Source organism: Panicum hallii, chromosome 1 (assembly GCF_002211085.1).
Source record: "Panicum hallii strain FIL2 chromosome 1, PHallii_v3.1, whole genome shotgun sequence".
NCBI lineage: Eukaryota > Viridiplantae > Streptophyta > Magnoliopsida > Poales > Poaceae > Panicum > Panicum hallii.
This window is the reverse complement of record NC_038042.1, coordinates 53261649-53274342: the sequence shown is the minus strand read 5'-3', so window position 1 is coordinate 53274342 and position 12694 is coordinate 53261649. Positions and strand designations below refer to the sequence as shown.

The following is a 12694-nucleotide window of genomic DNA, read 5'->3' as shown; positions in this document are numbered from 1 at the left end:
GGTTCGACGCGTGGTGGTCCACGAGCAGAGTTAGCACGCCATGGCCCCGGCACCGGCCGGCGCCCAGCTCGGCCCGCAATTATACGTACGCTCGAGATGCGCCACCGTCGGCACACGCATGCCAAGCGGACGCGAAGCGGATCGCGAACAAGAAGTGTCGCCGTCTCGGCGCGCCGATGCCGAACCTGTCGGCGCATCGGCAACAGCCAACAGGGCCACCCCGATCCACGGCATCCGGACAGCCCAGCACGGATCGGACCAGCAGAGATGCCACGCATTCCTTTCCTGCTCCTGCATGCAACCGCTCCAAGCCCAGGTGGCCTACCGACCTGCCACCTACCGAGGAGCAACAGCGGCGCCAACCAACACGACGCATGTCCCCGCCCATGTCCATTCCTCTCTCTCTCCATCTTTGCAACGACGAGCAGCGTGCTGCTGCTGCGCGCAACGTCCATGGCTTTCTGAACCACGTGAGTGGACCCCCGGCGCGGTGTGCGCACACACTCGCCGTCGCCTACTCGAGGATAGCCGGCTGGCTTTGAGCCACCTTGAAGGGAGGGTGAGCCAGGTAGCAGCGATCTGAGCGACGGGACGACCAACCTGTCCGGCCGAGACCCGCTTTCTGTTCCGAGATGGGTTGTTTTGGGTGTCTGCATGTGGTAGCTGTTGCTGTGTACGCCTGCCTCTCGATGATTGGCTAGCTTTTAGTTGAGTTGACATCGCGTCATCCAGCTAGCTGACGTTGACTGTGAAGCTCTAGTTTTAACACTGTTATTGATGTCCAATTGTTTCGCGTGTGGTAAGCACTGCTATTTTTATCCGTGGAGTCAATTGCCTCCCCACAAACATCAGTAGTGCAGGGCTGTCTTTAGGCTACATGGGGCTAGACGATGATACTTGACCGGGATAGAAATGAATCTATCTACATGTGCCGTAAGTCGAATATATATTTGTAACCCTGCAAATATAAATAATTTATATATGTTGATATAGATTTGTTGTAAAAAATATTCTTGCGATATCGATGGTGGAGGTGTAGAGAGGCAGATCGACTAGAGCTGTGGACATAGGCTACGGAGTTGTAGGCATGCTTGAGACTCATAGGTCTAGATGCCAAGCTAGGAACTTACTAAGTCACCGGGGTGGTCTCTGTTCTACGTATAATGATGCCACTTTGTCTTGATGAAAAAGGGATTTGCTATTTTATTTTTGTTTATTAGGGCCCTGTTTAGTTCCCAGCGCAAAAACGCAAAAAAGCCGTAAACGCAAAGATGCTAAAAGAATCTTACTAATTTGAAGTACTAAATGAAGTCTATTTACAAAACCTTTTGCATGGATGGGCTGTAAATCGCGAGACGAATCTAATGAGCCTACTTAATCCATGTTTGCAACAGTGATGCTACAGTAACCATCCGCTAATTATTGCTTAATCATGGATTAATTAGCATCATTAGATTCGTCTCGCGATTTACAAACCATCCATGCAAAAAGTTTTGTAAATAGACTTCATTTAGTACTTCAAATTGGTAAGATTTCTTTGCGCAAAAATTTTTTGGCTTTACAGGCCCCGAACTAAACAGGCCCTAGGTCAACTCAGCCAATGACTCCGCAGAGTGCCTTGTAAAAAACCAAGAGTAGCAGTCAGTTTCCAGGGTAGCTGTCCGCGTGCCACGCAAAACAAAAACAAATTGTGTATTGTGCGAAGTCGTAAACATTCTGACTCGAGCTTCAGCTCACAGAACGTTTTTATTTTCCACACCGGGTCGAGCCCCGAATCTCATCACGTCCCAGCAACGAGTATGAGATTGCACAAGCATTGGCGTAGAAAGAAAAAAGGGTTTACAGTCATGCATCAGGCTCAAAGAATTCGTACGTTTCTTTTTCTATGTTATCCGGCAACATAGTAACCAACAGATTAACGGGTTATGCACAGTCATCCAAGATCCAAACCATGTTCAAGCTCCGAGTCCTAGTAAAGGACACGACCCATACTCAAAGGTCTTGGTCTCTTGGATGAGTTGATTAACGAACGTGTGCAAATGAGCGTCCAGCTGGATGCGGCCGGGTGGGCCGGGGTAGGCCAGTAGGGTAGCACCAATAGGGCTGACAGGTCGTTGTCTTGTCACTGAGTGGGCTGGTGGTCCTGCCCGGTGGCACACCCAGCTGGCTAGCTGGTTGTCAAATGCACCAAACCCCTTCTCTTTCCTCTGGAAAGGTGAGGCCGTTGGCCGCCATTAGTGTCCTGTGACTCCCCTCCATTGGACGCTCTACCGCCAATCTTTGGGTTTTGGTGGCGGCTCGCGAGTCACATCGCGAAACACACTTCGCAGCTCGCCATCCTAGGCCTTGTTTAGATCACTTCAAAGTTCCAAATTTTTACGCTCTCTCTCCATCACATCAATTTTAGAATATATGCATGGAGCAGTAAATGTATGTAAAAAAATAACTAATTGCACAGTTTAATTGTACATCACGAGACGAATCTTTTAAGCCTAGTTAGTCCATGATTAGATAAAATTTGTCAAATACAAACGAAAACACTACAGTAGCAAAAAGTGCCAAAAGTTATAAAAAGTTGGAATCTAAACAGGCCCCTGTTCCCTGAGATGCTCGTACACCTCGCTTACCAGTAGGGCAAGCATCTCTTGGAGCAGTGAAAATCTGCGTCCCTGGCCCAGCGGGTAAAAGACAGGGCACCGGAGGACAGAATGGCCTCCACTGTTTACCTGTAGCGATGGATGTCCACATGCACGTAGACCTGCGTGCAGCGGCCGCACTACTCCAAAGCCCAAACATTATTGCGTTACCGTCCCCCTGGCGCTCGCCATGCAGTGCAGGCTACTCTACATCTGCCTGGCCGCTCAGATCCAGGCTTCTTTTTTTTACTTCATGGGCGTCCAACAGGTGCCCTCGGTGTTCCTCGTAAGCAGGAGAGGCTGCTGCCGCTGCAACACAAGGCGCCAATCCTCGTCACTGTTTCACTGTTCCTCTTCAAACTAGCAAGCTGCAAGCAAAAGATCCACGTCTTTCTCTCTGCTGACTTTCACGGTAAGCATCCAGTCCAAACCGTCTCCTGCAGTCAAAGCGAGTCTACAGTGCACACTGCAGAAGCCGATCATTACCGCCAATAATGGCACGCGCCACAGAGAGAGAGCGAGCGACGGGGCCACCTGCCAGGGGAACAGTAGCCGGATATGGATACGAGCCCAAGGAGAGGCGGGCGCGGCGGAGGGGACGGGTCCTGGAGCGGGGGCATGCCTCCCCCGTGCCGTCACGTGCGTGTGGTGTCCGGTAAAGGCACGGCCGAGTAGGCCGCCGGGCGGAGCGAGCTGGGCCTCCCCAGTGCCCGGTGGCCCGGAACGGGCGGCCCGGGGTCTACTTGTCCTCGCCACCCTGTCCCGCGGGCCATCCCGCGAGCACGTAGCGGCCTCTGGTTGCGCTGCCGGGATTCATGACTCTGCTGACGCTGCTGAGGGTCGCACAGTTCCATTGCACATCCGTGTGATGGGGCAGCCATAGACTTGGTCCGGAAATGGCTTGGGTAAAACGTACGTGTTATTCTTAGTCGATGAAGTTACTGATTTACTCTGCGGTCAAAATCTACTTGCTGCCTTTACATGCTCCTTTGACTTCTCAATTCTGACTTGGCGCGGCTCGACGTATTTACTTCGACGCAAACACGCACACATGTTTGTTCGTACTGTTCGTTGACCATTGTCGCTGGAACTACGCCGACTTAGCTGACGAGCCGGTAGCAGACTGGACGAGCGAGGGGTGCTTCCTGGCAGGGCACAAGCTGCCGAGTGAATCGCGGATGCCAGCCCCTCTCCCATGCACGGTCGCAAAGCGTAGCGTTCCGCCACACGCAGCAGAAGCCAAAAGCGTATCGACCGCTCGTGAACGGTGGAGGATCGGGGTCAGCAGAAAACCCAGCAAGAAGCTCGGACGGCACAGCCTTTTCAATACCGTCGCATGCGGTGTGTACTACCACGGGCAAAGCTTAAAGCGGAAAGGTTTTGATTCTCGTCTGAATTCTGATCGTTGCACGACGCGCGAGGCGCGGTGGTACCACCAAGACCTCGCCGCGCGCGCGCTCGTGTGCCTGCGCGCCTGCCCGTTCGGCGACCTGGACCACGCAGCGCAGGCAGCCGGTCCGGTCGCGCGCCCGGCGTTCCGACGCGCACGGGACGGCCAGCAGGATGACCGCGACGCCGTCCTCTCGTGCGGTCGCGCCGCGACCTGCTGCCGTGCTGCGTTCCTGGCCGTAAAAATCTTTAGCTAGCTTGGAGTAGTGGTAGGCATCACGTCAACCAGGTGTCGAGGAATCAGCAGGTCTCGCCTTACAGTTACAGCCGGCATTGTCACCTCGATGGCTTTTGCGGTAAAGCTTTTTTTTACCTTACTAGGTCGCTTTTGTTGACCACGCTTTGCGCGAGTCAATCGGATTAAAAGTTACGTTGGGTGATGAGTTCGTTAGAGGTGACCACTACTAGGGGTCAACTTTATTCGCGTATCAGTGACTTTCTAGGCGTGTCGTATATGCATCGTTTCTGCTTTTCTACCATGCAAGCGGACTGAAGATAGGCCTCAAGTATTGGAGCTTGTCAAGCCTAGACATTACAGAGAGTGTTCGTTGGTGAAGACGTAACCAGAGATCCGTGCCTGCATTGCTCGTCCAGTTTCGTGTCGGCTCACCTGCCGCGACCAGCGTCAAGGCACCATCCCTGCGCCCCCAGGTGCTGTGAACTGTAAGGTAAGGACTAGCTACTGCCTGCTGGTGCTGCGCGCGCACTGCAGCTCGCCGCAGCTTTTCCTGTTGGTTTTGTTGACTAACTTTGTCCCCCACAGGCAACATCGATACGCCTCACTTAGCAGAAGGGCCGGTTCATCTTCTGCATGTTGCCAAACCGTCTACTAACTACGAAGTACAATACTAGTACTGTGTCAGATAATCAAAGCAAATGGAGTGAATGTTTGGACGAGCTAAAGGTAAAGTTAAATGCTAAATTTTAGCATATATTAGTATATATATATATAAAAAAGTTTTTAATAAAATTTAGCCTGCTATATTTGCACTCCCGTTTGGATAAATTTAGTACTAAAAGTTAACACTTTTATCCGTTAAAACTTGTGTTTAAAAGGGACCGAAGTTAAAGGCAAGGGCGCTTACTGTGGAGAGCATGCACAGCTTGCCAGTTGCACTGCATGAGTGCTATGCTACAGTATCAAGTGATCCTAGCACCACAATGGAAGCAGTGCATCAATGGAAGAACGCATCTCTGAACCAGCCCGGAAGCCATGAGAAGCTTCTGCGCTAAGCAACGCACCGCGTCCCAGCAGCATCACACGAGGCCAGCTAACGTGCACGACGCCTTTATCCATCCATCGATGCGCTTTGGAAGCAACATTAGCCGATCGCGATTAATTAACAGCTGTACTAGGGCATGGGTGCCATGGCACACCATGCATCCATGCTCCCCCCACCCCTGAGGTGACGGTGCCTGACGACGCGAAAGGCCCCGGGAGCCTGCGGGCAAGTGCGCGGCAGCCGGCAGCGGCAGGTGCGTGATGTGACAATGGCATCCATCCCCATCCGGCCGGCCGGCCCTAGCTAGGTGCGGGGGGGCTACGGCGATAGCTGTGGCTAATATAGGGAGGCATGCGCCCTCCCTCCCCGTCACGTGCACCAGCTGTCCTGCAAAGCCCAACCGGGCCAACGGAAAGCTAGGCTAGGCTAGGGTTGCCAACCAGGCCAGCCGGCCAAGCTGAGCAGTACTAGATGCCGCCAGGAACCGGGACGGAGGCCGCTACCGCTAGGCCGGCCGCTACCACCACCGGCCCTTCCGCCGGCCGCTGCCTGGCCTGCATGCATGGCATGCATGCAGGGGCCGATGCTGCAGGTGTCATGGCGACCGAGGCGGCCGGCCGTGCCCCTACGGCCATTTACTCCCCGCTCCTGTCGCTGCCAACCGAATCGCCACCGGTCGCACTGTTCCCCTTCCCACGCTGCTTCCCCTTCGGCCCTTCCTTCCCCCCTCCGCCTCCGCGCTCAGCCCCGGGAGATTCTCGCGCGTCGATTCGTACCGATCCCTTGCCTGCCGCCCAAGCGCGCCGGGCCTTTTCCTCGGTTCTTTCCTGCCCTCCACCCGGCCGTCCTCTCGTCTTTTTCCGGCCGCCGTTTGCACGGAAGACATCTAGGTGACGCCGGGCACAGCCGGGTTCCATGATCCGTCGATTGCCACGCCACGCCATGCACGCACGCACGCACGGCCCATGCGTGCTTGCTGCTCCATGTCCGTTCTTTCTTTTCTTTTACTTCTCTGCAAAGCTGAAAATTGGACGCGACCGACCGACCAGGGTCGCTGATGAGGAGATCTTTTTTACTCCGGTTTCCCTACTCGGTGCGTCGCCGCTGACGTATGGCCTGCGCCTCTGCGCGGCGGGCGTATAGACTGTACAGCACAGTACTGCTTCTCTGACAGGGAGAGGAGCAGTCGCCGCAGCAGCGGCGGCGGCTTGTGTAATTTTCATCGACGCCGGGCCCGTGCCACGGCAACGTTGTCGACGCGGATGTTGACCGGCGGACGGCACGACACGCCGCGAGGCGTCTCGCGGCAGCTTCCACTTCCAGAGATGCACTCGACCAGGCGTGATGGACGCCGCAGCGCGCAGGCTCCCGCCGCGCGATCACGTCGCACGCAGACGCCGCGGCGGAGCTTATGGCTGCCGGCCGGCCGGCCTGTTCACCGTTCACCTCAGTGTGACGTCCCTACCTCGCTCTACTGGAATTTTAAACATCGTCGTTTCGATCTAATCACTGATAAGTGTTGCGTCGCAGTGGGAACACTTTCTTTTTCATCTTGGCATGTGACTTGGCGTCTACACCTACATATGCCTAGACGAGACTATAGCAGGAGTATTCTATAATCACGTTTTTTTATACCGTATTTTTATAGTAACGTTGAGATGCCATTTATCTATCTCACTTGGAGTCAGGTTGGTAGGGTAGAGACGCAGGGAGGGTAATTGCCAGAGGAGGCCGGAGGAACAGCCGAATACCTCCCCTTTGACCGAGTTGACAGTGTACTGCCCACTTTTGTGCAAGCATTAACTGTCCATATGGAGACTTAAGAGCAGGTGTTACTGCTCCCGTCTTTTCACCATTAATGAGAGCACCAGACTCGACACTTCAGGAGGTGTACGCCCGGTGCACCTGCAACCCTCGTGGGCAGCAGATCAGATCCTCGCAGCTGTGTGTCCATCTGTTGCAATGGCCTTTCGACGATCCACGAGAGATCATGCCGATTTGGTTAGCGATGCTTACTTGGCAAGTTTTGGGATTTGCCTGATTAGAGATCCAAATAACTTTTTCTGCAACAAATTGTTTTGTGCCAGGTACTGCATTTCTAATTATTTTGGCTTAGGACAAAGGTAGATTGAATTATATGCTGAAACGGATGGGGTAAGGGGTAATACGCATGACTATATGGAGTCAACCCCACCCCCAAAAAAAATGTTATATATCACATCAATCACTTGCGCAGTTCCTTGTTAGCAGGAAAAAATTCTAGTGTCAGCCAGTTAACTGATGTAGCGACAGTACGTTAGAAGCCACCAACACGCAATCATAAGTCATTTTTTATCGTGGGTTCATGGGGACCTGAATGAAACTTGGACTACACATGTTCTATTTGGTTAACCACTAAAAAAGTGTAAAAAGTCTTCAGAAAAATGGAAAATGGGTTGAAATGACCAGAGCGCGGGGCGTACGATATGATAACCTTGGAGTACCTTCGTGTTATCTTCTCCAACATGGATGCTGTTGCCGTTGAATCCGTCACGTTCCAGAGCACCGTACTTGACGGGCATTGTGATGGAAGAAAAGCTTCGTGCCATGTTTGGCTTTGATCCGATAAACTTGGCTCTTGCTAGTGCTGATGTAAGTTTCTCAGTCTCGCTATCTACAGTCGCGGTTTGATGCAACAGATTCAGCAGTACCACCAACGTGCAAAAATGTACAGCGTGGTCCTTCTTACAAAGTTTTGATCTTGAACAGTAGTAGTCCAAAACCAAAAAGGAGCCCGGCCAAGCTGCAGACGAGTACTAGCTAGGGCGCTAGGGGCTGATCACAGACGTCGCGTGAGGGAAGACAGTAAGCAAGTAAAGAAATGTCAAGAGAGAGAGAGGAGGCAACGGCAACGGCAGCGGCGCACCCTCCTGTGCCCTCGCTCGCCTCGGTAACCGCGACGCAGACGCAGCCCAAATCCACAGTCACCTCGCTCCGTCTCTCTCCTCCCCCACGATGCTTGGCACCACCCTCGCTACAGTGCCCGCATCCATATCCACTCCGCCCCCGCAAAGAAATGAGCCCCGGGGAACCAGCCAAGCCGCACAGGAAACAGAAGAAAGCTGTACGTGAGGGGGGAGAGAGACAAGGTCGCCACGCCTGCTACGGACTACCACAACGCTAGAGGGACAGAGAGGGAGGCAGGCGTCGCTTGTCACCTAGCAGCTGGGTCGTCGGGCGGAGCCCCGAGCCCAGCCACGCCGGCGCGCTCGAGCCCTCGTCGTGTCGAGCTCGCTCCCACCACCACCTCGCCTCCTCCCGCGCGGCGCAGACGACACGCACGGCACGTGGGCAGACAGCGACGCAGAGAGAGACAAAGCGGGCCATAAAGGCAAGCGCGAGCGACCGAGCGAGGGAGCTGAGCTGAGCGAGCCAAGGAAGCAAAGCACATCACGAGCCAGCCAGCCAGCCCCCCGGGGGAGCTCATTAAAGAGGGGCGCGGCCGGCCGCGGGGAGCAAGCAGCGCGCGAGAGGGACAGCGAGAGATGGCGATGCCGTATGCCTCTCTTTCCCCGGCAGGCGCCGACCACCGCTCCTCCACCGCCACCGCCTCCCTCCTCCCCTTCTGCCGCGCCACCCCGCTCTCGGTCTCGCCGTGAGTACCCCGTCTCACCTCTCGCCGTCATTCCGCCCGGCCCTTGGCGTGGTGCTGCTCGCTCTCTGCTGGTTCTTCTTTGGCGCTGACGTGGTGGCATATTTTTGCTGCTCGGTGCAGGGCTAGCGACGGCGGGCTGGCGGAGGACGCGCAGGTGGGCGCGAGGTGGGGGGCGGCGAGGCCGGTGCCGTTCACGCCGGCGCAGTACGAGGAGCTGGAGCAGCAGGCGCTCATATACAAGTACCTGGTCGCCGGCGTCCCCGTCCCGCCGGATCTCGTGCTCCCCATCCGCCGCGGTCTCGACTCCCTCGCCACCCGCTTCTACGGTCACCCCACACGTACGGCCTCTTCCTCTCCCGAATCCTTGCCGTATTGCTTTCCGGGCGCTTGCTTCCTGCCCGGACTCTTTGTTTATTCCGATCAGGTGTACTTTGCCTGGGTTAGTTAATCTGCCCCGGTCATTTGCTAATCCCTGATGCGCGGTTCAAGAACCGAGCGTCAGTTTTATACTAAGACCCGGATTTGTTCCTGTAAAGCTACCAGTTTCTTTTTTAATCCGACCTTGTGCTCTCTCCAAGATCCAGCATACGGTTTCGGGAGAAGTAGGCCATGATTTTGTGCTATTTGATTGGATACTGCACCTGATGGTGGATGAAATAGAGGTTCATTTCGTCAGCACCATTGTGGCTGATGAGTACTGATGCTTTAGAAACCAGCTCCGTCTTTTGCCATTTCTCTGTTCTCCTTCTGCATGATCAATAATGGTGAGGTCGCGAGCAAGCAAATCCATTGAATGCAGCGGCAGCTGCTCCACTGCTCGCCATTTCTGTCCATTCCTAATAATGGGAAGCTTTGCCTTGCAGCTGCCTCGGTACTGTCCTGTACCAAATGCCAATCCATTTGGATACTGCAGAAACTCAGATGCGCACATAGAGGCAGATAAAAAGCGAGCGCGTAAATGATGCTTAAATATAACCGATAACAGCGTCTGATTTGCTCGGTTTTGCTGCGTGCAGTTGGGTACGGATCGTACTTCGGCAAGAAGCTGGATCCGGAGCCGGGCCGGTGCCGGCGTACGGACGGCAAGAAGTGGCGATGCTCCAAGGAGGCCGCCCCGGACTCCAAGTACTGCGAGCGTCACATGCACCGCGGCCGCAACCGTTCAAGAAAGCCTGTGGAAACGCAGCTCGTGCCCCCGTCCCAGCCGCCGGCCACCGCGGCCGCCTCCCCCGCGGCGCCCCTGGCCGCCGCCGCCAACGGCAGCAGCTTCCAGAACCAGTCCCTTTACCCGGCCATCGCTGGCAGCACTGGTGGAGTCGGCGGAGCCAGCAACATGTCCAGCCCGTTCTCCTCGCCGTTGGGGTCGTCTCCGCTGCACATGGACAATGCTGCCAGCTACGCAGCTCTTGGTTGTGGAACGGCCAAGGATCTCAGGTGACTTGTTCATTGCTTTCTTTTCTTTCTTCTCCAATGCCATCCTGTTTCTGAACAGTGCTATCCTTTTAACTGATTGGCGTCAGATGGTCACGCAGATAACTGTTTACCTGTGATCATTCAATCACTGGCTTGCATTTCGACTTGCATCACTGGCAATCAAAACCAGTAGTGCGTGCTCAGTACTTTACTGCTGCCACGCGCAATAAGCATGACCTGCCGGGACTTTACTCACTGCAAGAAATTACGTTAGTGTTCAGGCTCTGGTAGTCTGGTTCGTTGCCTGGCGATGCTTTCTGGGTTCAGTTCGAAGACCCTGAAGGCTGAAGCCCAGGGCAGTGTCCATTTCGCTACGAGATATTTGTGCTCAGGTCAGGTGGGAGTGCAGTGCCCAGCCTTCTTGGCTTTGGCACAGACCAAGCCTAGAACACGTACTGCCCATAAAGAGGAAGCTTGCTTGTGTTCAGTGGTCGCAGTGCTAGTGCCTGCTGCTTGCTGATGCTGGCCTCCCCTGACCATTACTACAACTCTTTATTGTTGCAGAATCAAGTCGTTTCTCTTGCAAGTCTTTTAGGGCGCAGCATATAATAAATTTTGTCCTTGTAACTACTGGAAGGGCAGCGTCTCTTTTTGCCCATATAAATGCTTTCTTTCCACCAATACAAATTGTGGGTTCAACTGTACCCATGTTCTATGTATATGATCATCTGCTCTTACTTTTCTGCTACCTGTATACTATTGAGCTGTTGGTAATAAGCTTTATTTCCTGATAGCATTAGTTACTGAAAATAATGCTTATCTTAGTAACAACAAACTTTTCATCAGTAAACAATAGTTTTGTCATGAATTTTACAAACCAGTCATGATAGCTTCTTTGGTACTGTTTGGTCGTCATGCAAGTGTAAATGAAACAGTTAGTTGACAGGCAAATTTAATTTGATTTTAGATGCTGTGGTTGTGTTTCTAATTCCATGTACTGATTTTGATCTGAATCCTTGCATTGGCTATCTGTTCTTTCTAGAAAACTTAATTTGCTTGTTCATTAGAAAAAATCAATAAGCGAAATTCAGGTAGTTTTACTTGTATCCCTACTAATTTGGGGTGCTCACCCTACTTTCTTAAATTCAGGTACAATGCTTATGGAATAAGGTCATTGGCAGACGAGCACAATCAGCTCATTGCAGAAGCCATTGACTCGTCAATGGAGAACCAGTGGCGCCTCCCGCCGTCCCAAAACTCCTCGTTCCCCCTCTCGAGCTACCCCCAGCTCGGGGCGCTGAGCGACCTGGGTCCGAACACGGTCAGCTCGCTCTCGAAGATGGACAGGCAGCCACTCTCCTTCCTAGGCAGCGACTTCGGGGGCGTCGACTCCGGGAAGCAGGAGAACCAGACGCTGCGGCCCTTCTTCGACGAGTGGCCCAAGGCGAGGGACTCCTGGCCGGGCCTCTCCAACGACAACACTAACCTCGCCTCGTTCCCGGCGACCCAGCTGTCGATCTCCATCCCCATGGCGTCCTCGGACTTCTCCGTGGCCAGCTCCCAGTCGCCGAACGGTAAGCTCTCTCGCTCCATAGAAACTAACCGCTGTTCTCATGTCGTTTCCTTGTGAGAGTAATTCAGCTCGATCACTGACTGTTTCGAATAACACCATGCCTGATCTCTGCAGATGATTAATGGTGGTCGTGGGTTGGACTGATCGTACCGGTGTCCCTGAGCCAAGCATTGGATTTGTTGCCTTCAGATTTTCTCCAGACTCCAGGCCCCTTTGTCTCCTCCCCACCACGCAGTAGCTGCAAAAAAACAATCTATGCTTCTGTATAATTCATGGGTCTTTTTCCGTGTCAGATTTGTACCAAACCAAGCGACCGCACACCGTCCGCCGTCGCCTCATGCGGGTGAACATGAGACCGTTTTCCTTAAGCTCAAAGCTTTTGTGTGCCCCACCACTGATGGGATCCATCTCCTCCTGTATCTGAAGGCTTGCTTTGCATAAACCAACCCAACTGCCAATGAGGCAGTGACACCCTCTTGAGCTGTTCCCCGATCTGCATGGACGGAGCCCTTTTTATCATGCGTGCCCCTACCCAACAGCTAGTGGGAACCAACAGGCTCCTTTTTTATGTCAGTATGTGGAGTGGAGCGGGGCTTGCTTGCAGCTGCAGGTAGTAGCCATTCGTCAGGGAGGCCGGATGAATCGGCCAGCTAGCAGCGCACAACGGGGGCGACCTCGTGGCTCCCTTTTCCCGGAACATGATCCGGCAGCAGGATCCGTCGCATTGTCATCCTGGAGCCCGCGACAAGCAATGGTCGTCACCCCG

The 12694-nt window shown here is 53.9% G+C and overlaps 1 protein-coding gene across 1 annotated transcript; it reads left to right on the top strand.

Annotated features, from left to right (window-relative positions):
* Positions 1 to 8749: 8749 nt before the first annotated feature.
* Positions 8750 to 12303, top strand: LOC112873110 (growth-regulating factor 4-like). The gene is made up of 5 exons (XM_025936135.1): positions 8750 to 8942; positions 9063 to 9280; positions 9959 to 10376; positions 11505 to 11929; positions 12043 to 12303. Exons 1-5 carry the CDS (start codon positions 8833 to 8835, stop codon positions 12048 to 12050), a joined length of 1179 nt encoding a protein of 392 aa, XP_025791920.1. The 5' UTR covers positions 8750 to 8832; the 3' UTR covers positions 12051 to 12303.
* Positions 12304 to 12694: the final 391 nt, after the last annotated feature.

What these genes read in the sequence shown, in the direction of transcription:
- LOC112873110 (XM_025936135.1), top strand. Translation starts at nt 8,833, where the DNA reads ATGGCGATGCCGTATGCCTCTCTTTCCCCGGCAGGCGCCGACCACCGC. An exon ending in ACCCCGCTCTCGGTCTCGCC is followed by an intron (nt 8,943 to 9,062) that starts GTGAGTACCCCG and finishes TGCTCGGTGCAG; the next exon opens with GGCTAGCGACGGCGGGCTGG. An exon ending in CTTCTACGGTCACCCCACAC is followed by an intron (nt 9,281 to 9,958) that starts GTACGGCCTCTT and finishes TGCTGCGTGCAG; the next exon opens with TTGGGTACGGATCGTACTTC.